Here is a 25,979-nt window from a genome sequence, read left to right as displayed (position 1 = left end):
CATTTGCTCACTTTCCTCCATGGTGCAAACTTAGAAAAGAATGACAACTCACGTGACCCCACTGGTCACTACATCTGTGGTCACTGAGACATAAAAACGATATGTATCAAAACTGATTAATAAAGACAGAAAAGAAAAGCGTGTACAAACTAAGGGAAGCTCCGTTCCTTCGTAAATCCTCGAGATCCATGCCTCTCGCGAGATCACGGTTGCTTAGCAACCAATGACACAGCTCTGTTGATAGAAACCCCAGTGCTATGCTAAGGAATTTTACCCAGAAAATATAAAGTGACTTTGACTTGGTAGCATGGAGGTAAGTTTGTCTTGAAAATGGTTTAGTCAGAGTATCACAGACGAACACTGGCTATTAAACGGCTAACTAAGGTGTGAAAAATGTCATTGTTTGACTTTTCATTAAAGCTAAGGAGAGACATTTTAGACTTAGCGCATAATAGCATAAAGCAAGTAGTGGGCTCATCTGTTGTGGAAAGGATTGTCTCAGTGTCCTCATGAGTCTGTGTAAAAAATCTCATACACTCATATTTTATTTATTACAGAACAGAGAAAATATATCTTTTTTTTTAGCGCAAGACATTTTACTATTTCATTAAAAATATTAGATCATTTTGAATTTGATAACAGTAACAAGTCGTAAAAAATCTGGAACAGGGCAAAAAAAGGCTGAAAAAGTAAGTGGTTCTAAAAAGAAACAGCATGCGGAACATTTTTTGTAAGCAATTAAGTGAACTGGCAACAGTTCAGTAATATGACTGACTATAAAAAGAGCAGCTTAGAGAAGCAGAAGTTCTCAGAAGTAAAGATAAATATCTGTGCAAGACTGAAAACCAGTATTGGAGTCCGACAGTTTTTGGTCATTCAAGCAGTGTTTCATTAAAAAACAGCAGGACTCTGTCATGGAAATCATTGCATGGGCTCAGCAGCATTTCTCTGTGTGAGAACATAGTTTGCATAAATTGCAATTTATTTGAACTGTTCTTTGGCCAGATGAATCAAAGTTTGAAACTAGTGTTGGAAGTGCATGGACACTGCCTCGTCTTGAATAAAGAAGAGAGGGACCATCTGGCCTCTTGCTATCACTTCAAAGACCTGCATATCTGATACTATGGAGATGCATTAGTGATAGTGGAACTGGCAGCTTGCACATCTGGACAGGCATTATCAATGCTGAGAGGTATATGCACGTTTGCGAGCAACATATGCTGTCATCCAGATAATGTCTTTTCTGGGAAAGCCTTGTATATTTCAATGAGAAAATGCTGTATATCTTGCAACAGCGTGGCTTTGTAGAAGTCCTGAATTGGTTTAAGACACAGCTGTTGCCCCCAGACCCTGAAATAGTCTGACCTTCCACAAAAAGTGCCCTCCAACAGCTGAAATATTATTTCCACTTGCTTTTAGTCAGGGAGGTCTCTTGTTTGTTTGTTTGTTTTTTGTTTCTATCGAGTCAGATTTTCTTATTGGTGCTCACGCATTCCGTCCAAATCTTAACCGAGATAGTTAATTTAATTTTTAATAAAATTTGCTTGTCTTTTTATTTAAATGTGCTTTAAAATAGATGTTTACTTTGATTTTTGTTAAAGGGTTTATGATTTGTATTTGGTCTGATAAAATGACATTGCTTTAAATGTGCTTTAAATACAGTTGATTTGACTGATAGACTTACAGTTTACCTGCTGTGTTTCCAGGAGACGGGATCAACAGGAGAAGACTCTTTTGAGTCCTTGGCAGAGTTTCAGTTGGTCCTCAGTGAGCTGGTTGGCGATGCGAGCATGGACAAAATCCGGGTGGAGTATGAGAAGCTCATCCATGCGCTGAAGAAGTCAAGAGAGAACGAAAAAAGGCTAATGTCTAAATGCAGGGAGCTGAATGCAGAGATTGTGTCCACCTCAACTAAGGTGGCTGCAGCCCTGAAATTATCCCAGGAAGATGCAACAACAATAACATCACTAAAAAGGGTATGTGCCCCGAACACAAGAACTACAGCATAGTGCAGAATAGCTTATTCATTTAGGTGCTTGACCATAGCAATCATTTTCTGATCATGAGGTAACGGGTATAGAAATGTTTTGTTTTTGTTTTTTTACGTTTTCTTTATCATGTAGCTTCTGCTAAAGAAAATAATTTGCTTACATTGTAGGAGCTGGATAAAGCCTGGAAAATGGTTGATGCTGCTCATGATAAAGAGAAGAAGGACAAAGAGACAATCAGGAAACTACAAGAAGATGTTTCCAACCTAACAAAAATGGCTGAAATTCAGACTGGGTTTTCCAGGGACCAAGAACAGAAGTGTGTCTGTGGCCCATTCTTTTGACTGTACAGATGTCGGATTAAACCATTTTTAACATGTCTGTGTGTTTTTTCTTTTGGTTTTTAGTGATCTATTTAACATGATTGATGAGCTGACCAAAGAGAGGGATAAGCTGCTGACTACAGCAGAGGGTCTGAGAGAAAAACTAAACAAAGCCATTGCAACCCAGCAAGAGATAGAGGCCAAACGAGAGCGTGCCATGGAGAGTATTTCACAGGTAAAAGCATTTGTATCTAATAATGCAACACACAGCAAGGATTAGTGATTTAAACTTTGCCTGCAAAACAGAAACTCTGTTAATAATGGGTGTCTGTAATTACATATTTAAATGAATTGTAATAATTTTCAAATATGACACAGTATTACTACCCCTGAGTGTATTACCCCTGTCTCAACAAACCCCAATACACATAAACATGCACTAATGTAGTATTTTCTGGTTCTATAGATGACTTCATGCAGTTTCTATTAGCATGTTTTGGTCTCGAGGTAGGATTGCATGACCATTGACTCTGACAAACACAATAAAATTCCACTCTAACTCCAGACTACTGCTTGTTTCCTGTCTAAACCCAGCTCCAACAGGAGCTTCAGGTGCAACAGAATGAGATTTCCCGCGAGATGAGGCTGAAGGAAAAGCTGGATAAGGAGGTAAAGCAGATGCATGTCGATATGGAGGCCAGGATGGGTGAAATCAAAGTTCTGAATCTGCAAGGCCAAAAGGCTAAAGAGGAGCAGCAGAAACTGGAGCAGCAGCTAAAAGAGCTAAAAGTAAGCAAGGAAGTGGGATGGATTATATTTCTGGTGTGACATGTTCAAAAGTAACTGCTATTGTAGTTATTGTCTCAGCTAAAACCATAGGTTATTATTGCATGAATCTTTTTTGTTAGTTGTATGTTGTGTATTTTACATATTTAGATGTTGTGCTTAAAAGGAAAAAAAAATGCCTCAAATTCTTGCGAAAACTTACTTTTTCTTACTTTACAAGAATTTGTAATAATTACCTTTACAAATAAGTATAGCGAATTAGCTCCTATTTCAATTTCAAACTTCCATACTTGTTACTTCCATACAAAGTAACAGACAGTCCAAAAAAGAAGTGAGGAAGAGTGTGCAGTCAGGGCAGAGTGGGTGGAAACAAGTGCAAGGGGTGATTTGGGATAGAAAGACAGCAGCACGAGTGAAAGGGAATTTTCACAGGTTTTTAGTGAGGTTTTGTGTGGTTTTGATGCTGCCACTAAAGAAAAAGACAGGAAACTGAGCTGGAGGTGGCAGAGCAGAGTTGCAGTGACACAGCTTCTTTCTAGTATTGTCTTGATGCATCCTCAATCATCCAGGTAAGTAAATCCCAAAAGGTTGATTGTGTTCATCTGGACGCAGCGTTTTCAGTGGGAGAAACGTTTGGTCACTCATCCAAGTGACTTCTTCAGTCTCAGCTGACTGCAGGTTTCCCCAATCTTATAAACAGGACATTTGCATAATGACTGAAGCTAATGAATGAACAATGAGCTGGGGGTCAGTTCCTTGATCATTAATATGCAAATTCTCATGACCATTGATCAACAAACACTGATCAAGGTAAACTGATCATTGATCAATGGCCATGAGTCCCATTCACACAGGTGGGGAATGGTTGCAATCACAGCATTGTCAGATGGTGATAGATGTACCCTTAGGCCCCCTCCTCGATTCAGAGATGGTCTTTCCCTTTTCACGTAAATGGCCTCCTTGACTCTGTGCTCAAACCAGCGTTCCTCCTTGTCCAGGATGTGAACATCCTCATCAGTGAAAGAGTGTCCACTGGCCTGTAGGTGTACATAAACTGCGGAGTCCTGGCCTGACGAGGTTGCTCTTCTGTGTTGTGCCATCCGCTTCACCAGAGATTGTTTGGTTTCCCCGATGTATAAATCCTGGGAATCCTCCTGGCACTTAACAGCTCACACTATGTTATTCTGTTTGTGTCGAGGGACCCGATCCCTGCGGTGGACTAATTTTTGGCACACCTTGTTTTGGGATTTAAAAACTACAGAGAAAAATCTTTAGAAAAAATGTGTCTCAACTGTTCCGATACTCCTGACACATACAGGATCACTACAGGTTTTCTCTTAGGCAGCAGTTGTCCTTCCCTCCTGGATCGGCTGGAGCTTTCTTTAGCTGCCTTCCTAGATTTGACAAATGTCCAGCTGGGATAACCACATTTACTCAGGGCCTCTTTCTAGTATTTTAGGGTCCTTACCTAAAGGTCAGGGTTTTGTGACTTGGCAATATGTGAATAAAATTGAATTGATTTGAAAGAAAGAATACATATTTGTTCTCTAACTGCAACAGATTTTGAATGAAAAGTCAACCAAGGAGTTGGAGCAGATGCAGACGAAGAACACCAAGCTGCAGCACGAGTGTGAGCAGCTGTCATCAACCAAAGAACACCTCTCCCTGCAAAATCAACAGAATATAAATGAGCTTAAGGTACACTGTTGTCCACTAATGTACACTTAAACAGTCACAACATGGTACTGTTCAGAGAGTTCATTAAGACATATCAGAATGTAGTCAGCGTCAGTGTCCTGCATGTACAATGACATATGCTGTCCATATCCCTCTTTCATCACTGTGTGTAATGTTTCAAACACCCTGCTGCCCCCACTGGTCAGATGAGAGAGGAGGAGGTGAGTCAGTTGCGTCAGGAAGTTGCCAAACAAACAAAGATGAGAGAAGCCATCCAGAAGAAGTTCCACCAGATAGAGGATCAGAAAGCTGATGTGGATGTGCAACGGGAGACCCTGAAAGCACAGATCGCTGGTCTGGAGAAAGGTAAAGGAGCTTACCTTATGACTCATGAAACACAAGCACATGACCGTCTGACATCTGCAACTTTGAAGTAGAAATTTTACAGGCGTATACTGAATAATATATAATTTTGAGGCAGTGACAGTAATCACTATGATAAAAAAAAAAAAAAAAAAAAACTGTAAGCCAGAATGTAAGTGGCTTTTTGGTATTACGAACAAAATCCTGCAATGAAAAATCCTTTGAAGGAGTTTGGAGAACGTGTTTCTTTTGTGGCCATGGATACATATTGTATTGGTGGCTGACTTAATGAGGCCAAAAAGTAAGAAAGTGTTAAGATTGTTAGAAATGCACACAAACACCTGATCAGAACAGAGTAGAGGGATGCAGCACTAAGTGTTAGTTTGATCTACTTTTGTGTGCTACCGTCATTTTCATTAATGAGTGAGACACCACAAAGCCTTCTAAATTGCAGTGTAATTTTTCAGTGCAATTTCTAGGCCTGAGAAATGACTTCAGATGACACAGCGCCACACTCATGGAAGAAAAATGGTCAATTTTGAAATGTTCAACACAACTGACCGTGAGCAGACATCATTTAGTAATCATCACCCTTCTTCCTCTACAGATCTTGAATCTTCTCAGAAGCAAGTAGAAGCTGACAAGAAAGCCATAGAGGAGCTGATCCGAGAGAGAGACATCTTAAATAAGGTATCCGTTATAGTTTATAGTTCTGTGACACACTATCAACCAAGCTGGGACATTTTATAGGATGTGCTCATTTTGAATCTGATTACAACGTAACCTTTTTAAGCCTCTGAGGTCATAATTATAATACTGTATAATCATCCCTGCACTTCGGGAGAGCAGCATAAACCACTGCTAGTAAATGCTCCTTTGCAATATCAGACAAAAACAAATACCTGAACCCCAAATATGTATTGAGATGATTTACTATATAACATGTTTGCTTTTCACTATGGTTCACGTTCATTTACAGTGAGATGTGTCCAGTACATAAGCATGGGTATTTTGTTGGCTTTAATCTATTTTTGTGGTCTAAGGCTAATATGTATGAAAACTTCAAGTCCACTTAACTGCACTGTTAGGATTAAAACTATGATGATATAGTTTGAGTTCTGCACTTTTGACACAAATTGAAAGCTGCTGGGTCATCTCACCCGTTCTTTTATGAGCATGTTACGCCCCACTTAAAAGCAAAGTGTTGGGGGGTAACAAAGTGAAAAAGAAATGATAAACTTCCCCAAGGTAGATGTCAGTAAAACACGATTCATTACACAACACTACTTAAGCAAGTATGAACACAGGGAAGCTCTGTTCGTCAGGGTCTCCAAGGCCAAAACAACAAACAAAACACCCCCTTTCTAACTAAAAACAAACTGAGTTTTCTCTATCGAAAAACAAAAGTGCATTAGCTGAGCTCCCTGACTGGCCACAAAACAGGAGAAAATGATTGAAACAAAAATGTCAGAGAACCCCTACCTGCTTCCACTATGGTTCACTATTATTTTTGTAAAGGCACACCTTTACTCACAAAAAAACACAACACACCAAGGTTACACCAAAGTTGTAAATTCACACACACGCAGCCGCAGATTGCTGCCCAAACCACTGCAGCTCACAGCTTGAGCAAAAAGGGGGAAGAAGACAAGGTGTGGTGGTTTGAGATGGCAGTCTGTATGCCCTGGCTGACTAGCTGTAACACACCTCAGCTGCAGCTCATGAGGCAGACCTGGAACACAGGAGAGGGAGAAAAGGCTCTCTCTCATATAGGGAGAGCCACTAGAGGTCAGCGACCGTAACACCCCCCCCCCCCCCCCCCCCCCCCCCCCCCCCCCCCCCCACATAAAATATTACATAAAATAAAACAGACATACTTTTAACACATACCACCGAGTTCGTTAGGGAGTTTAACACTGCGTCCTGGACAGTGCACCAGCTACCCACATTGTCCATACCTCTCTTATGTCTGATGTCTATGTTGTACTCTTGAGCAAGCAATGCCCAACTCATCAATCTCTGGTTGTGATTGAAGGGTTCCTTTGGACTGCACAAACGAGTCAAAGGAGCCACTACTGTCGACAAATTCCAGCAGAAACATCTGTAGTAGCCCACTAGACCCAAGAAGCGCCTGAGCTCCCGTCTTGTGGTGGACACAGGGTAGCTTTGTTCTCTGACTTCCCTTCTCTCTCGTTGCCTCCTAACACACCCTGTCCCCCTCCTCCCGCTTTGTCTTCAGCCAAGAGTAGCACAGTTTCCATCAGCACTGCCCAACAGCACCCGGGGCGATTTGTTGTTAACCTGGGCCCTGAGCGATCCAGTGTGGAAATCTCATTCCTGATGACACACATATATATTTGAGAAAGTTTTACACCAGATGCCCTTTCTGACACAACCCTCCCCATTAATCCAGGCTAAGAACCAGCACTAAGAGTACCCTGAATTGTGGTGCTCCTGTGGCTGGATCAGAATCATGAAGGGTTTTCATGGATGTATTTTTGTACTCTACCAAGAAGAAAGCTTTAAGCTGGATGATTGCTGTTGAGGATGTGGCATCTGAGTATTCAGATCACAGGCCAGTTTTAAAAGATTTTGTGCTCTGGGAGCTTAGCAGTGGTTCTGGATGTTGTCTATATCTCTCTTTTCTATGGATGGAGGAGTTTTACCTTGTGTTTTTTAATCTGGTGACAAAACATGCTCGATATTGATATTATTTTTCATGCAGACATTAATACACAAAATCATTTTGTTTGTAATACCAGAAGAGATTCAGTACTGGTTTCCACATTGTTGACTGTGTACACACAGGCTGACATCAAACTCAAGAACATATGTTTAAAAAAATAGTTAAACTTCTCAGTTTTTAATTCAGAATTTTTGTTATTTATTTTTTGTTGTGATAAATGTGTGATTATGATTAACTGATATAGAAGAGGTCTACAGGGTACTTGCCTCAATCACTCTTCATATTCAGTAACCAGTTGTTTCTGTATAACAGTACTAAATGAGTGTGTCTTCCTTTTGGTCCTCAGCAGCTGGAGCCTATGTTAATGCTTACTGTTTTTATGCTTGTATTCCCATGAGCAGAACTTAATCAAAGCTGTGCAGTCAACTGAGAAGCAGCAAAACCTTGTCAAGCTCCTTGAGCAGGACAAGAAAACGTTGGAGCACGAGATCAGCGGCTACCGCCTGGAGGCCCAGAAGCAGCGCAAAATCATCCAGCAGCTGGAGAAAGAGCGTGACCGCTACATCAACGAGACCAGCAACCTCATACAGAAGGCAGGTCTTGCAGGAGGAGCTAGTCTCCTGGATTAGCTTGTTCGTTTTTGGTTTTTTTTACAAATGGGACTTTTCCTCTTTCCACAGGTACAACAAAAAATGAATGATGTAGAAGTTAGAGAAACAGAGATATTTGACTGGAAGAAGAAGGTCACTGAGGCTGCGTGCAAGCTCAAACAGCACGAGAACTTGCTGGAGACTGTCGTGTCTGAAAGGAACCTCTACAGCAAAAACCTCATTGAAACTCAGGTAATAGCAAAGTGATGATGTGAATCACTGCTGGTGTCATCACTCAGCAGAGCTTAATTACACCAGGGAAAGGTTGAACACACCATATTTACAGATGTTTATATTGTAATTCCTCTTCATCTTTTCTCTTCTTCCCTTTTCTGTGTGGTCATTGTGTTCTATCTTTCTCCCTTAGGAAGAGATTGCAGAGATGAAGAGGAAGATGAAGACCATGAACAACCAGGTCACCCGACTCAGAGATGAGATCAGTGGGAAAGAGCTGGCCCTTGCCAAGGATCAACAGGAGCACAAACGCTTAGAGAAAGAAAACGAGACCCTCAAGGTACAGAAAGGTTCCACAGCGGTTCATGATGGAGTGTGGGTCTGACCTCGTCCTTATTTATCTGCTGATTTGTCTTTTTAGTAACTTGACTCTTGTGAAAATATATATTCATTTGAATCCCACCATTGCCATTCTGGATGGTTTTGCCTGTATTGTACAGTTTTCTAAAATTGATTTAATTGATTTAAATTCTTCTTTATAAATGCTTTTATAAAATAGTACAAAATGCCTTCTGCAAAATGTAACTAAAACTTTCACCAGTAGAGGGAAGTGTTTCACTAGAAAATGCTTATTACTTCAGTTGGTCAACACAGTCACTTCCAAGCTAGATGATCCTGGGTTTACACCAACTGTGTGGAGTTTCTCCCTGTGACTGTTTGGGCGGTGCTTCCATGTTTACCATACATGTGGATGGGAGCGTGAATGGTTGATTTTCTCTCTGTTGTTTGCCTGTTGTTTTTACTGTTTCTTTTTTGGGGGGGGGAGGTTTGAAAACGGTTGTTTTCCACGTGCTTCAGCTGCTGTTTGTTGCACTACTCTTGACATTTTGAGCTTCCTCTCATGTTGCATTTAGGGTACAGTGGCGTTGCAGTGGAATAATTCCCTCTGTGTCTTTTGTTTATCATCCATGACATCAGTGGAAATCGTAATTGGGTGAATAAAAGATGTGAGGGAGAGTTCATAAGAAACCATGAATCTGTCTGCACTTATACTAGACCGCTAATGTAAATAATGATGTTTGCTGTGAGACAGTGCAGAGTAGAGCAGAGTGACAACAGAGAGTACCTTAAATACCCTGTGAAAAATACCACTTCAATACTGGAATTGGCATTTTAAAAAGAATGTAGCCAACCAATCACAGTTGGGAAAGTTTATTAAGAAATGGTCCCCACTCCTCTGTCCACTTTTTTGCCTTCTCACCAAACAGTTTCTACTTTAACTCTTGCAATGTTCGGGATCACAGCATCTCTGAAGTTCATTTAATAAATCATAATCCTAAACATTGGTAATATAAAAACACATATTGCTAAATTGAGAGGTTTTATATCTGATATAGTGATCTAGCTTTTTTATTAGACTCAGTTGGCATCACTTCTAATCACTTGTGTTGACATTTCAGGCTGAACAGTATTTCCTGAAAATCCTGTCTTGTTCACCTATTTTTTTGATTGCCTTTAATTTTATAATGATCCACTACACAGCACTAGAGAATAAATTTCATTACAGGAGATGGCTTTCACCCACAGGTATTAAACCACTGGAGTGATTTGAATTACTCCAGTGAGTAACTGACAGATTTCAATATATACATGTAAATGGGGGGATTGCAATTATGAATTGGTGGTATATAGATAAAATTGTCTTGAACTGAATTAAATCCATGTTTGCTCCTATCTAAATTTCCTGCATTTCCTACAGGCAGAATTGCAGCTGATCAAGCTCCAGCTGGAAGAAACAAAGCAGTGTGTAGACAGCCAGAAAACAGAGCAGCAAAAACTGCAGAAGATAATATCGGATGCTGATGCTGAGCAGACCCAACAGAAGAAACAACTGGAACAGGTAAAGAAGGAGAAACATAGACGGGTAGAGAGAGACAGAAAAAGACTCTGATTATGTGTTCTCTCAAGGTGATCAGAGAGCGGGACAGCCTGGGCAAGCAGCTGCTGCATAGCAATGACGAGCGTACACTGTTGTATGAGAAGATCAGAATCCAGCAGTCAATCCTAAGCAAGGGGGACTTTCACTACAAGCAGAGGATCGAAGACATCCGCCTGCTCAAGCTGGAGATCAAGAGGCTCAGACGCAAGAAAAGCATCCTTGACAAGACTTTGCCCAACACAGAGGAGCTGAGGTAAAGGGAGGCATTTGTGGCCAATAGTGAAGAAGGAGAAGGAAGGCAAGATACAAGCATTGAGCACAAAAAGGAAAAGGAATGAGGGGACCCGCAGAGCGCAGTATTTAGAGTAAAAGAGCCAAAAGGAGTGAGATGGAAAGATTGTTAGGTAGGAATCGCTGCTGTCAAACAGTAAATTGTTTCACATAGATCCTTTAAAAAATTCCAGTATTTCTTGTGATATTTTCACAATGGATTCATTTTTAAACTCTTAATTAATAGAGTGAAGCAGTAGAATGTTGTTTTTGCCTCCAGTTTGACGGAATTTAAATGGAAATTATGTTAATATGTAATCCTGTATTTTAGGCAAGAGCTGTTTCATCTGCAGAGGCAGCTGCTCAGAGAGAGAACAAGGAACAGCGTGCTTGAGGAGCAACTGAAGCCGATAAATATTCACAGATGGAGGCAACTAGAGGTGAATGATTTATCCTTGTGTTAGCTCGTAACTTTCATAGCACTAGCTTTTCTTTTTCACATGTTCTAAATGACTGACTTGCAGGGGAGTGACCCTGGTAAATACGAGCTCATCCGTAAGATTCAGTCCTTACAAAAGCGCCTGATCGCCAAAACCCAAGACCTTGAGGAACGTGAGCTCTTGTTGCAGGTGAACACCTGAACACTTGTTTTAAACTAACTGATCTAACTAATGATCTTCGCTTTGTACCTGCACAAGCCTCTTTGGATCATTAGTCTTTTGAAGTTTACGCATAAAAATAAGTGTGACTCACAGATGCATGGTCTTCTTTTAAGCCATGTACTTTACCCATAACTTCCTTTCTTTTAATTTTACCATGAAGGAAAAGGAGAAGCTGTATGTGGAGCTAAAGCACATTCTGGCCCGGCAGCCAGGTCCTGAGGCAGCCGAGCAGCTCCAGCAGTGTCAGTGGACCATCCGAGACAGAACCAAAAAGCTCAAGGTCTTGTGCAGAAAATTACAGATTTGTATCATTTGTTTGCGTTTACTTTTTTGATATAAATAATGACTTCAATAAAATAATATATATTGTTTTAAAGTCAGAAAATTGGCACCAACATAAAAGACAGTATTTTTTAATATCTATTTTAGACAGATGGCACTGGTTTCTCACATCTCTGACAAAAATATGTTTTTCCATCTTATTTTTCAGGCACTGATAGCAGAGTTGAGGATGCTTGACTCGAAGATGAATGAGTATAAAAGTGAGAATCAAAGACTGGCCACGGAGCTAGCAAACGTTACGAAGAAATACCTAAGTGAGAAAAAGCTCCAAAGGTGAGGCTGATCTTTGTTCTAATTAAAAGCTCCAGTATATAACGCACTGAGAAAACGTTCAGCTGCTCATCCTTTCGTTCACTGTGTGTCTCCTCAGTGAGCAGAGGACAAAGATCAAGGTGGAGCACCCGGAGCTTCTGCCTCAGCTGAGCAGCAAACCCCATTTTACAGGAGGAGGTTTCAGAGTTGATAACCCTGTAAGAAGATAATTTAACTAAAACTAAAACATTCAAAATGAATAGTTCACAAATCATGACATGACCTCGCACCTGTCCATGACCTCAGTAGCATAAGGTTGACCATTTGTTGCTTTCAGTTTTATGTTCTAATATAGTATTTTTGATGTGTGTAAATCTTTGGCAAAATTCCAGCAAAACCTGTACTTAGGTCTTTAAGAGCTTGGCTCTGCAGTACACCAGCATGAATTTATTTATATTGTGCTTTGTTTAATAAGAGTGATTATGCAAATCTTAAAAGAGCAATATAGGTATGAAAGAATATTTGTACGCAGATTAGAAATAGCAGTATGGTTCTGATGGGCAATGTTCCCTCTAAGCTGCGCGCGTGTGCAATTGCGCACTGCTGGCACGGTCTCTGCGCACAGAAAATCTGCATTGCGCACAAAAAAAAATCTAACCTGAATTGAAATTAAAATTAAAACTTTAACAATTCTGTTTTGCAGTGTTAGTCAGTTAGTGACTGGCTGCTCCCGTGTGGGATTAGAACTACAGTGGGGCAAAAAAGTATTTAGTCAGCCACCGATTGTGCAAGTTCCCCCACCTAAAATGATGACAGAGGTCAGTAATTTGCACCAGAGGTACACTTCAACTGTGAGAGACAGAATGTGAAAAAAAAAATATCCATGAATCCACATGGTAGGATTTGTAAAGAATTGATTCGTAAATTAGGGTGGAAAATAAGTATTTGGTCAATAACAAAAATACAACTCAATACTTTGTAACATAACCTTTGTTGGCAATAACAGAGGTCAAACGTTTACTATAGGTCTTTACCAGGTTTGCACACACAGTAGCTGGTATTTTGGCCCATTCCTCCATGCAGATCTTCTCGAGAGCAGTGATGTTTTGGGGCTGTCGCCGAGCAACACGGACTTTCAACTCCCGCCACAGATTTTCTATGGGGTTGAGGTCTGGAGACTGGCTAGGCCACTCCAGGACTTTCAAATGCTTCTTACGGAGCCACTCCTTTGTTGCCCGGGCGGTGTGTTTTGGATCATTGTCATGTTGGAAGACCCAGCCTCGTTTCATCTTCAAAGTTCTCACTGATGGAAGGAGGTTTTGGCTCAAAATCTCACGATACATGGCCCCATTCATTCTGTCCTTAACACGGATCAGTCGTCCTGTCCCCTTGGCAGAAAAACAGCCCCATAGCATGATGTTTCCACCCCCATGCTTCACAGTAGGTATGGTGTTCTTGGGATGCAACTCAGTATTCTTCTTCCTCCAAACACGACGAGTTGAGTTTATACCAAAAAGTTCTACTTTGGTTTCATCTGACCACATGACATTCTCCCAATCCGCTGTATCATCCATGTGCTCTTTTTTTTTTTTTTTTTTTGCCTGTCCCGTTTAGCTCTTTTGCCATCAGAATTGTTGTCTAAAGGCAAAGAAAGATGCCCAACGGATTTACTTTACCAAATTGACCATCCCAGCCTTGCCGTAATGGTCCATTTGATTCACCTTTTATTGTTTATTTTATTTTCACTTACTGAATACGGGACAGACTTGACTGGGGGAAAGAAGGGGAGAAAGAAAGAAGGAAAGAGAAACAGCTGAGAAGAGGGACGGGGGAGAAGGGCAAAAAACATAAACCAACAGAATGAGCAGAAAAAAAAAAGAAAAAAAATGCATATATCAATCACCTGGATCACCTGCTGAGAAAGAAAAAAGAAAGCAAGCAGAAGAGAACAAGAGTAATAGAATAAACAACATCACAATGATATATGGGAATATGACAGTAAATACTAAATATTAAACATTATTGTGCAGCACATAAGATCAACAGAACACAGTGTGCTTTGAGGTAGGAGCCAAAAAGGGTGTAGTTTGTGGGTGTGATCACCCGTGTGTACACCTGTGAGCATGGACGCGCTTGTTTTTTGTTTTTTAAAAGGTTCCTTCATGTAATGATCTGCTAGAGGGTGTGGGGGGGCCACAGCCCCGTCCTCCAGGGCATGAAGCAGGTATGGAGGAGATCAAAACTCCAGACATCCAGAGGCCCCCAGAACACAAGAGACCAAGGAAGACCAACAGAGGGGCAGCCGCGCCACTGTCCCAGAAAGAGCTGAGGAGAGTCCCAGATGAGGGCTCACTCAGCAGCCGCGGAGCAGAAGCCAGGGGGAGTTGCAGTGACGCGCCCGTGAGCTCCGCCGGCAGCCAGCCGTGCCTGAGTGACCGAGCCCCAGGCCGAGAGGCCGGGGGCACCCCACCTCCGAAGTGGCCCGAGCAAGCCCCAGGCTCCAGGCCCCGATAAGCGGCCGCCAAGGAGTGAGCCGGTGTGTACCTGGACGCCCATCCCCGGACACAAAGAACCACCAACGCACCGATGTCTGAGGGAGTCCGCCACTGGCAGGGGAAGTGGTGGTGGGGGGAGATAGGCCTCCAAACCTTGGCGGGCCTGAGATGTCCCCAGAGAGGTGGCGCCTGACACCCAACCTGACATATAGACACAGAAATACAGGCACACACAGACACAAACATCCATTCCCACCCTCATGCTCTCATATGCACTTACTCCACACTCAACCAACGTGGAGACAGACATAAAGAGACGCTGTACACACGATCACACTCCCCAAGCGTACTCTACGAACCGGGTCTAGGTACCCTTGCCCCTGGAGGGGGAACTGCACCCAGACCCAGGTGGTGTTACCCTTTTCCCTGCGGTGGGGGGAGGCAGACCGCCCCGACTCCGCAGCAGCAGGGAGGCCCCACACTCCAGACCGCAGTCGGACGGCCAACTCCTCCTCCTATCCCCCCCGCTCCAGCAGGTCGCAGAGAACGGGGGTGAGAGAAGACTCCAAACCTCCCTCCACCCGCTCATTGTAGTGTTGATGCATGTGTGTTCTAAGGTGCATTTAAAACCCAGGAGGGCATGGAGCTACCTGCCAGAGAGCAGCAGGTAAGTGCATGGTCCCTCCTGCTAGCCCTCAATGTCTACGTGTATTTAACCTTGTGCTCTCTGGCAAACTTCAGACGGGCCTGGACATGCACTGGCTTCAGCAGCGGAACACGTCTGGCACTGCGGGATTTGATTCCCTGCCGTTGTAGTGTGTTACTGATGGTGACCTTTGTTACTTTGGTCCCAGCTCTCTGCAGGTCATTCACCAGGTCCCCCCGTGTGGTTCTGGGATCTTTGCTCACCGTTCTCATGATCATTTTGACCCCACGGGATGAGATCTTGCGTGGAGCCCCAGATCGAGGGAGATTATCAGTGGTCTTGTATGTCTTCCATTTTCTGATGATTGCTCCCACAGTTGATTTTTTCACACCAAGCTGCTTGCCTATTGTAGATTCACTCTTCCCAGTCTGGTGCAGGTCTACAATACTTTTCCTGGTGTCCTTCGAAAGCTCTTTGGTCTTGGCCATGGCGGAGTTTGGAGTCTGACTGTTTGAGGCTGTGGACAGGTGTCTTTGATACAGATGATGAGTTCAAACAGGTGCCATTCATACAGGTAACGAGTGGGGGACAGAAAAGCTTCTTACAGAAAACGTTACAGGTCTGTGAGAGCCAGAGATTTTCCTTGTTTGAGGTGACCAAATACTTATTTTCCACCCTAATTTACGAATCAATTCTTTACAAATCCTACCATGTGGATTCATGGATTTTTTTTTCACATTCTGTCTCTCACAGTTGAAGTGTACCTCTGGTGCAAATTACTGACTTCTGTCATCATTTTAAGTGGGGGAACTTGCACAATCGGTGGCTGACTAAATACTTTTTTGCCCCACTGTATGCCACCTTATCCCAATGATGCGATTCACATTCGTATATACGCAGCTAATCAACGTCGTTGACAGGCTATGACAGCGTCCTTATGTGCCGACACCGGTGTTTTAGCTAGCAAAGCGGCGTGGCTGATGTGGAGTGAAGCCACGTTAATGACAACGTGTACAACCATTGGAGATGTGAGCAGGACAGACGGAACAATTGACAGAAAAAGTCTGGACTTTATACCAGTTTTTAAATTGTGTTGATAGGGCACGAAAAGCAGAGTTATGATAAAAATATCTGCAATGTTTGGTTTTCTTCCTGAATACTATCGTTATTTATATTTACTGCAGGAAGAAACGTAAAAACAGCGTTTTATAGGGAAAACGCTCTCCGCCTGTGAGCAAAAACAAAACCAAAAAACCCCACCCTTTCCTATTGGTCGAAAAATGTACCATGTCGACCAATCAAAGAATGACATGGCAACATGGCATGTAGTTGTTTAGGAAAGGGGGAAGTTTTAGGAGTGACGGCGGTGTTTTGAGATGTGAGAGATTTGCGACGTTAAGCGCAAATCTTGTGTCGTTAGTGTGTAGTGTAGTCAATAGTTTTGTTGTGTGTGTCAGAACAATGAGGCGACTGTTACAGGTGTTACAGGAGTGATACATCTCCTGTTGTCAGACCTGCAGGTATCAGGCTGTTGTTCTCCTTCATCTCATAGTGGACAGAAATTAGTTTTGGAGTGACACAAATAATTTGTGTGGCATCAAATGTGATGCAGAACAGCTGATTGTTCTGTAAATAGTTTGAAATGTTTATTTAAAAAAACACCTTGGCTGCATTTTTAGGTAAACAGCTGCAAAAAACTTTGATGTTTGCAAAACTCAGTTACTTTTTTGAAGAAGTAACTATATAATTAATTGCCCAACATTGGTCATTATATACTGTATTTTGCAGACAGAGAGTTACAGGACTCTCTCCCAGACCACAGACTCATAATACAAGTCAGAGCTTTATACAAAACAATAAATAAAAAAAGAAAGTTGTGTTTTCAAAATTGGAGTTCAAGTTATTTTTACTTACAATAGTGTTAACATGCTACACAGGTCATGAACAAGATTTTTTTTACATTTTCATTGTAAGTGGGCTAAAGCAGTTAATTAAAAGTAGTCTAACATAAATGTAAACGCTGTAATTTGATTATTTTAATAAACCATGTAACCTGGATGGATTCGATGCTGGCGTGACCACAGTGCACACGTCTAATGTTGCTCACAGTGGTCCAAGTGTCCGCTCAGGGAGTTTGTGTGTTCGCTCAGACACATGAAAAATTAGAGGGAACATTGCTGATGGGCACCAAACAACTTTAGGGTTTATTTATGAAGCACACTATACCTCCCAATAATATATATCTGATGGATATAATGATCCAATCTAACAATTTGTACATGATTGTATGAATGGAAAAGAATAAAGAATCCCGTGTGTTCAGTTTTCACAGCCACAGCATCAGCACAGCTCCATCTGGGCTTCACTGTTTCTCCATTTGACCATTAAACTATACATCAACCACTACAGATTGCTCAGGCAGTAAAACATTCAGTTTCTTCATTTTTAAAATAAGAGAATAATGTGAACATTACTCATGTGTTTTGCAGTGTTCTGATGTGTGTGCTATCTAATCGAGTTCATGATTGTTAAATGTTGTGCTATTCTGAGTCTTGATCTTTCTGGGCTCTGCCATAGATCTATGCTAACCAGATGTTGACTCATCTGTCTGTAAAGGAACTTGCATACATATAAAATGTTTTAATATAAATGCTTTCTTTCGTTCAAACCTCCGTCTTTCACACATTCACTCAGCAGCAGTTTTTGCTTCTAGTTAGTTAGTTTATTGCCATCTAAAGCATTTTAAAAAGACTTCACATTCTGTTTAACAATACAAGCTTTAAAAAATTTGTCAAATGTAGTATTCAGAATCTGTTCAGAATATTGTACTGGAAGCCTATTTTCATGAGATTTAATAAAAAAAGACTTTTATCGCGTTGTCATACCTGATATTAAAAGCTACAGATCTCAGTGTTGCCAAATCCCACTGTAACCCCAGACTGTACTCATTTTTCTGTTTAGGTGTGAAGTCATCCTCTTCCATGTAGGCAACAGAAAATACTTTACCTGTTGCCTGTTTCTACTTTGAGTACATTTCAGAGTCTGTACTTTTTCACTTTTACTCGAGTAAAAAAAGTATTTCAACTTTTACTACAGTATTTTTTAACACAAGTATCTGTACTTCTGTCTGTATTTTTTATTTTTTTTTATTTTTACCTCGGATCATTCAGTTATAAAACGTGAAACATTTCAGTAAGTTAATATGATATCCCTGTCATCTCCACAAGATGTCAGCAAAATACTCACCACAGTGCATTCCATCTACCAAATTACTTAGACATGATTTTATAGTTTTCTTTGCCAGGAATAAAAGAAAATATATATTTAAACTAGAAGGACAGTCAGGAGGAGGATCGTTTGTGAATAAGCTATTTTAAAGACTGTGATCTCATTTCCCATGCTCCTACTCTCCACCAAGTTTCCTAAAATTTGGCTTGGTGGTTACATATAATCCTACTAACAAACAAGCGAAAAAACATACCACTTCATTGGCTCATGCCTTATCAGAAGAAACAATCTATTATAAATAGAACATACATGTATTTGTTTTCAGCACAGCAACCCAAATGATACCATGTGATCATTATAAGTGCGAGCACAATTATAGGTGCAACCCTTAAAGAAACAGACGTTTTCTGGTGGGACAGTATTACATGTGGCCCTAAAATAAATAATCAGTACATTTTTATAGCAGCTTGGGCACACAGTGTGCAGCAAGTCATGATAATTTAACTGAGTTCGTGTGAAAGTCCTGTGAAAGCTACAGCTGTTTGTTGACGATTCTTCGTGGGTTGAAGGTGTGTTCATCACTGAGGCGTGATAGCAACATGTTTACGTGGAATAACACAGGAACACGCACTCTTTTATACGTTGTGCATTTATTATCCCCATTTTCAAATAAAATACTTTTATTTGTGTAGTAGTTCATGACTATTTGCACACAAATTCCTCCACCCTTGTTTAGCATATATATATATATATATATATATATATATATGTACCCCGCCTTTCGCCCTATGACAGCTGGGATAGGCTCCAGCGCCCCCCGCGACCCTGAAAAGGATAAGCGGAAGCGAATGGATGGATGGATATATATATATATATATATATATATATATATATATATATATATATATATATATATATATATATATGGAGTTATTCCTCTTCCAGTGCTGTTACAGTATAACCATGGCAACCAGTCTGGACTGTGTGAGCTGTGTTGCTGTAGTACTGCGAGGCCTCTGACAGGACATGTCTCCTTTCTTCCTTTTTTTCTCTTTTTCGCTTGAAGAAGCAGCTGCTCACGCAGGCTAATGAAGATGGTGTGTGCAGGCTTTTGTTGGCTTGTTGCAGTGCGCATGCTGATTTTACACTGCACGCCTGTGAGCAGGCCAGGGCAGCACCTCCTATGTATTGACGTCATACGCAACACTCCTCTCTGCCTGTGACTGCTGAAGCTGCCAGTTTCAGTTCTAGGATATTATTCATTAACATTTTTTCATTTGTATGGTTGTCACCAAATACAAAATGAAAATATTCATGAAGTGCTGGGTTGCAGGAAAAATGTCCAAATAATATCACAGCATCACTGTTTAAAATAAGTGGGAAAACACACAGAGCATGCACAGAACTCTCTCTGGTTGCTAATTTTCTGTGAAACCTTTAATAAGTCTAGTCCTCTCATGTATTGCTCAGAGCTGGATGTTTCTGGCCGAAGTGAAGATCTTGTTTTGATATTTGGAAACTTGAGCATCAGAGTGTGACAGTAACATACAAACTGTTATGTGAGTGCACATGTTCATACTGGCCCAGATGGACCTTTCTGAAAGGTCTAAACCTTGACCACAGAGTCGAAAGTAGGGATTAACTGGATTTAAATCACAGGCTTGGATGAAAAAGGCATCACATTGTTTATTACTGCTGCCAAATATGAGAAAATGCATCCTTTAAGGAAAAACATGAGGTCATTTTAAGTTTCTTTTTCAAATAAACTTTGGCTGGGAGAAGATGGTTTCTGTATCCTGTTCAATTTGACTTCTTATTCTGAAATTTTTCAACATTTTGTAGATGCATTTTGTAGATTATACCCAGTCATGTTACATGGTATTAACTCATCTAGTTACAAAGCTGTTTCTTTTTAGCACCACTTGCTAATGAGCTAATAGTAACAAACAGTAAAATCTCTCAGTTCAAACATTTCATATGTTTTCTATGTTCTAAAGTAAACAGGTTTGGGTTTAACAGATTTGTAAATCTTGTTTTTGTTTGTGTCTTACATAGTATTCCAACTCTTTGGAATGCTATGTAAACCTTTTGGAGATAGGTAAGTTGTGAACCAGGTTTCTTTGAGCTTCCTAGTTTATCTCAGTATTCCTGCCTTCTTGTGTTCAGGCAGACTTACAAACCCAAAAAGATATGTGTACCATAATTTAAACATATGCAGAAATTCTTGTGAAACCCTGAGCTACTCAAAGATAAATTCATATTTTAACAGGCAGATTGTTTCCCCCTAATCTTCCTTTTGGAACAACTCAAAAGGGGACTGAAGATAAATCTGACTTGTATATGTGAGAAAACATGAGAAAACCTAAGAGTGCCACTGGTTTATATTCCAGTATATGAATCATTACCTTGTGTCTATCTCTGCATTTTCCTTTGCATTTCCATCATCATTTAAAAAACAAAGCATGTTTTTAAGTATGGAACGCCAGGACTGCCATAATGAATTAATTAAATACACCATTAAATAATTAATTAAATGTGGCAATAATTAATTAAAATTGGAATTAATTAATTAAATAAATAGTTATGATATATGTAATTAATTAATTATTGACACATTTAATTAATTATTTATGTATTTCACATTTTAATTAATTATTGACACATTTAATTAATTATTGACACATTTAATTAATTATTGACACATTTAATTAATTATTTAATGATATATTTATTTATTTCATTTTGGCAGTCCTGACGCCTGGCTCTCATCATGAAATAATTTTATCTGTCAGCCTCACCCATCAAACTCAGGGGGCGGGGTTAACGCTGATCGAGTCAAAACCATTGCTTTGGCCTGGTGGCCATTGTTTCTAGCACACAACAACCGGCATGTGGAAGCTAACAGAACTGAGCTTTGAAAAACCCTGTTTGTGTGTTACCAAATACTGTTTTAATATTTTTTTAGCCGAGAATGTAGTGGTTTAATCTTCATGTGTCTGGTCGGTTTGTCAAGATACAGCCTCTTTGCAAAAGTGTTTCGATGATTTCGGAGATGTCGTCCCAGTCTCACGGCAAAGCGTGGGATAGACCCGCTCGCCTCGCAAGCAATCCCACCGACAAAGCGCAGGCCCCGGTACACAGCTGTAGTAACCCCCGCTGACTTCTTTTACTGAGGTTATATTTATCGGTGTTTTATTTCCTGATGTTCTTATGTGTCCTACGTGTTTCAGTCGCCAATTCTGAATTATAACTAACATTAAAAACATGTTGTGGTGGGGCGTGGTCTGCGGGGCCGTGCGGACGCACCTGCACGGCATCCGCAATCACGCCCGCCGTGTTAAAACACGGGGACTGAGGGGTTGGTGGTGGTGTGGTGTGATGTGAATCAAATAAAGTTGGCTCTGAACGTCGCTCTGTGGTCCCGCCGTGCCTTATTCATGCCACATTGGTGCCGAAACCCAGGAGGCGGCATGGCGGGTACCTACCAGAGCCAGGAAAGGAAAGAGCTGGCCGAGATGGTGGCCGAAATAGCGGCCACCCAGCGGAAGCAGGCGGCGGAGGTGCGTCGCCAACAGGAGGAGCTGCGGCAGGAGAGCGAACGCCACCTGGGGAAGATGGCAGAGCTGGCAGCGCTGCTCTGGGCCTGGGCGCCACCCCCACAAGTGTGTCTCGAGGACAGTGGAGGAGCCGTGTGGGTCACCTCGGCAGCCGGAGGTGGTGGACGAGCCACGCGGGGGTCCGAGCCTGCCGGAGGAGGAGGAGCAGCAGCCGGGTGAAGGGCTGCTCCTGCCGGGAGCGGTGGAGGAGCCGCTCCAATCGGAGGCCGAGGACGAGGCGGGCGAGGGTCTACACCTGCCGGAGGCAGAGGAGTCGCTCCACCCGGAGGGGGGCGAGGGGCGGTGCCTGCTGGGGGCGGAGGCGCAGTGCGGGGAGCCGCTCCAAACGGGAGTGGCGGAGGCGGTGGCGGAGCAGCTGTGCGGGGAGACGGAGGTCCCTGCTCCAGGGCAGCCTGTGCAGCCGGAGTTGGAGGCAGAGGAGCGGGACAGCCCCGCTAGGCCGGGGATCGGCGGGCTGGCTAGTCCAGCCTCGCTGCCACCAGTCGATTCTGCGCGCCTGGCGTCTGCCCAGCCGCCTGTGTGCAGGAGCACACGGCCATGCCGGTGGGGCCGTGTCCGCTTGCTACGCGGCCGACCTCCGGACCAGCTTCGCCGTTGCCGCTGGATGCGCGGGCGGCCACCAGAACGGACGCTTCCCCGTCGCTTGGTCGGGGGCTGGGGCGCCGATGTGTAGGGGCCGAGTCTCGCCCCAGGTCGCGGGGGGGAGTAGGTTTGGCCGGATCACTCCCCGGCCTCAATCGGGCGATGGGGGTATGTGGTGGGGCGTGGTCTGCGGGGCCGTGCGGACGCACCTGCACGGCATCCGCAATCACGCCCGCCGTGTTAAAACACGGGGACTCAGGGGTTGGTGGTGGTGTGGTGTGATGTGAATCAAATAAAGTTGGCTCTGAACGTCGCTCTGTGGTCCCGCCGTGCCTTATTCATGCCACAATGTTTAAGGAGGAGAGAGAGCAAATCTGTTTAACATCTGATCTTTGGGTTTTTGTTCAGTAATCAGCGTGACCTGTGTATAAACACATAAAAGAGATAACGTTGGTGTTTCCGTCATGTAGTAACTGCTGGCTTTAACTGTACAAAGGTTGTTCGACACTATGAAACACATACAGACTTCATGATGTTCGGCTAATATTTTTATTGTGAATATTAATCATGCTGACCTCGCTCTGTACACCACGCAGCGAGGTCAGCATATCCACGATATCCTCAGCTCCATGAGTTTCCCAGCTGACTATCTAACTGCCAACTATTCCAGAGACGTGAAAATATACAGCATAAAGAAAAGTGTAAGAGACTCAGCAGCAGATTAGAATTACAGTTATACATTTAATAAATCACCAAATGAATCCAAGAAACGAGCAAACCTGTTCCGACAATTTGAATTTGTATTCCCTCAGCTGCAGACTCGCTGCTGTTTAAATGTTTGAAAAGGAAGATTAGATATAAACAAACGTCAAACATAGACTCAGTCTGCCTTCACATTTGATATGAGGCCAGCACGTATAGTGGCCTCAGCAGGCTATTACTGAAATACACGTGCTATATCATAAACTATGATATAAACAGGGAGGTCCTATTAACATGTTTAGTTTTAAAGGACACCTTCCTGCCTTTAGTCTCATTCATGAGCAGTATTCGTTTTCTTCTAACATCCAGAAGTCTGCACAATGTGTTTCATAGTTTGTAACAAGCCTTTGACAGGTAAACATAACATGACCGAAAAAGCAAAAAAAAAAAAGAGAGAGAGAGAGAGAGTGTTGATATAAGAAGAGAAAATTCTCTCAATTATGGAGACAGACAAATGGTTCATTTATGTTTGATGTGTGTTTATTCCTCCCTAAATATCGTCGGTGAAGTTCGCCATGCACGTCAGATTTTCCTGCGCATTTTTATACCTCTGCCAACAGAGAGAGAAAAAAAATCACATTCTAACAGACAGCTGGTGCTTAGAATACAGTTGAATAACTATTAAAAAACAGATGATATTTAGATGATAGTTCAGTCTAACACATGTGCCAGTGAACCATTAAACGTCTGTGAAACTATGCAGTTATGAAACGTAACTTTAACCTCAGCCAAACCGATTTGCTCAGTTGTAAATAAAACAGCGAAGTAAACGTGACCCGACAGACAGAACCTGAGTGAATGAAGTCCAGCGTTTAACCACTGAGAGCTAAAACTCAGCTGAGGTTTGAAAGCTGTGTGCTGGTGATTGGACATCAGCCGCTGATGAAGCTGTTCGCCTATAAAGTGCTCTGTAAGGAAACGAGCTCCAGCAGCTCTGCGCTCGGGGAAAACACTATATTTACTTATCTTGTGCAGAAAAATGCGCTGACATTGCTTTATATCGAGCACCGGCTGCCCAGTTAAACTGTGACTATCACCAGGTAACGTAGGCGTGTTTCTTGAATTAGCAGCAGGTGTTAAACAGCTGACAGATGAGGAGGAGGATGCATGCAGGTAAACTGAGGGTCTGCTGAGCTGATCGCTGGTTTCGTGAGAAAAATGTCAGCTCGTTCTTTATGTTACAGAAGCACAGAGACACAAGACCAGGCGGAAAGAGACGATCGTTCGGTGAAAATGAGAATCTGCGAATGCAACATGTGGAACACGGAGAGTGGAATATGTAAACAAACCGGTTAATGTACCCCCTCGGTGCGCTCTGCATGCTAACTGTTAGCAGAGCTAGTGAAATCTCTGAAAACATCTGAGCACTTTTGCAAGCATGTTCTATGTTGACAACCTGACCAGACATACGGCGCGACATTCGCGGCTAAAAGACTGTTAAAAGTGTAGCTGGTGACAGAAAAACGGGGTATTTTAAAACTACACCACCACCATTGCTGCCTGTGATTTGATCTGCATTCTGGGATAACTGGCTGCCCCAAGTCTACACAAGCAATCGATTATCTAGGATCGACCTGTTTTGACTTACTTTGCACGGCAACCAATCAAATGTTAGAGAAGCTGCATGGGCAGCGTTAACCCCGCCCCCTGAGTTTGATGGGTGAGGCTGACAGATAAAATTATTTCATGACGAGAGCCAGGCGCCGGGACTGCCAAAATGAAATAAATAAATATATCATTAAATAATTAATTAAATGTGTCAATAATTAATTAAATGTGTCAATAATTAATTAAAATGTGAAATACATAAATAATTAATTAAATGTGTCAATAATTAATTAATTAAATGTGTCAATAATTAATTAAAATGTGAAATACATAAATAATTAATTAAATGTGTCAATAATTAATTAATTACATGTGTCATAACTATTTATTTAATTAATTAATTCCAATTTTAATTAATTATTGACACATTTAATTAATTATTTAATGGTGTATTTAATTAATTCATTATGGCAGTCCTGGCGTTCCATATTTAAGATGTTTTTCGTATATATGTATATATCTATAAATTAATTTTAAGCTATATTTTCCTCTCTGTGTGTTCAGGTCTATGGCAGAATGTCAAAGCAGACAACAAAAGAAAAGATGCTCACACTGTGTGTACACAGTGGGCTACCTCGCTACAAGCATCATCTCCTACCAAAGCCCCTTGCCTCCCCTCCTTCCTACTTCATGAATATTAGGGAATTAATGCTGGCAGGCAGGGAGAGCAGGAAGGGGCTGGGACAAAGAGAGAAAGAGAGGTTAGTGAGGGAAGCAAGCGTGGGGAAAGGGAGGGTGAGGAGAGCTGATATCGTCACAGGACCTGGCAGTGCGCAGGCTCTGAATGAGCTGGGTTGGCTGCCTATTGATTGGAAAACAACGGGCTGTAGGAGGACAGATAAGGGTGTCTGTGGGCTAACGGGTGAGGGTAGGGATACAGACCAAAGCTCACACTACACTTCACCTCCCTGAATTCTCCTCTCGCTCTG

At 42.0% G+C, this 25,979-nt stretch overlaps 1 protein-coding gene across 2 annotated transcripts; it reads left to right on the top strand.

Annotated features, from left to right (window-relative positions):
- cfap58 (cilia and flagella associated protein 58) lies at window positions 1–25,970 on the top strand. Of its 2 annotated transcripts, XM_026181816.1 has the most exons (19): window positions 1–313; window positions 1,707–1,976; window positions 2,159–2,307; window positions 2,396–2,546; window positions 2,906–3,100; window positions 4,658–4,795; window positions 4,981–5,140; window positions 5,745–5,827; window positions 8,225–8,416; window positions 8,504–8,665; window positions 8,841–8,987; window positions 10,407–10,547; window positions 10,616–10,839; window positions 11,188–11,296; window positions 11,381–11,485; window positions 11,679–11,798; window positions 12,009–12,133; window positions 12,231–12,330; window positions 25,555–25,970. In XM_026181816.1, the coding sequence occupies exons 1-19, from the start codon at window positions 308–310 to the stop codon at window positions 25,960–25,962; spliced, it is 2,985 nt and encodes a 994-aa protein (XP_026037601.1). In that variant the 5' UTR covers window positions 1–307; the 3' UTR covers window positions 25,963–25,970. The 2 variants fall into 2 exon arrangements, with proteins under 2 accessions (XP_026037601.1, XP_026037602.1); XM_026181817.1 differs by lacking the exons at window positions 1–313; window positions 1,707–1,976; window positions 2,159–2,307; window positions 2,396–2,546 and adding an exon at window positions 2,700–2,818.
- Window positions 25,971–25,979: the final 9 nt, after the last annotated feature.

The sequence above is a fragment of the Astatotilapia calliptera genome, chromosome 10 (genome assembly GCF_900246225.1).
Source record: "Astatotilapia calliptera chromosome 10, fAstCal1.2, whole genome shotgun sequence".
Lineage (NCBI taxonomy): Eukaryota > Metazoa > Chordata > Actinopteri > Cichliformes > Cichlidae > Astatotilapia > Astatotilapia calliptera.
This window is presented reverse-complemented; position numbering and strand designations above follow the sequence as displayed.

What these genes read in the sequence shown, in the direction of transcription:
- cfap58 (XM_026181816.1), top strand. An exon ending in AGCAGCTAAAAGAGCTAAAA is followed by an intron (nt 3,101 to 4,657) that starts GTAAGCAAGGAA and finishes TAACTGCAACAG; the next exon opens with ATTTTGAATGAAAAGTCAAC. An exon ending in AGTGAGAAAAAGCTCCAAAG is followed by an intron (nt 12,134 to 12,230) that starts GTGAGGCTGATC and finishes GTGTCTCCTCAG; the next exon opens with TGAGCAGAGGACAAAGATCA.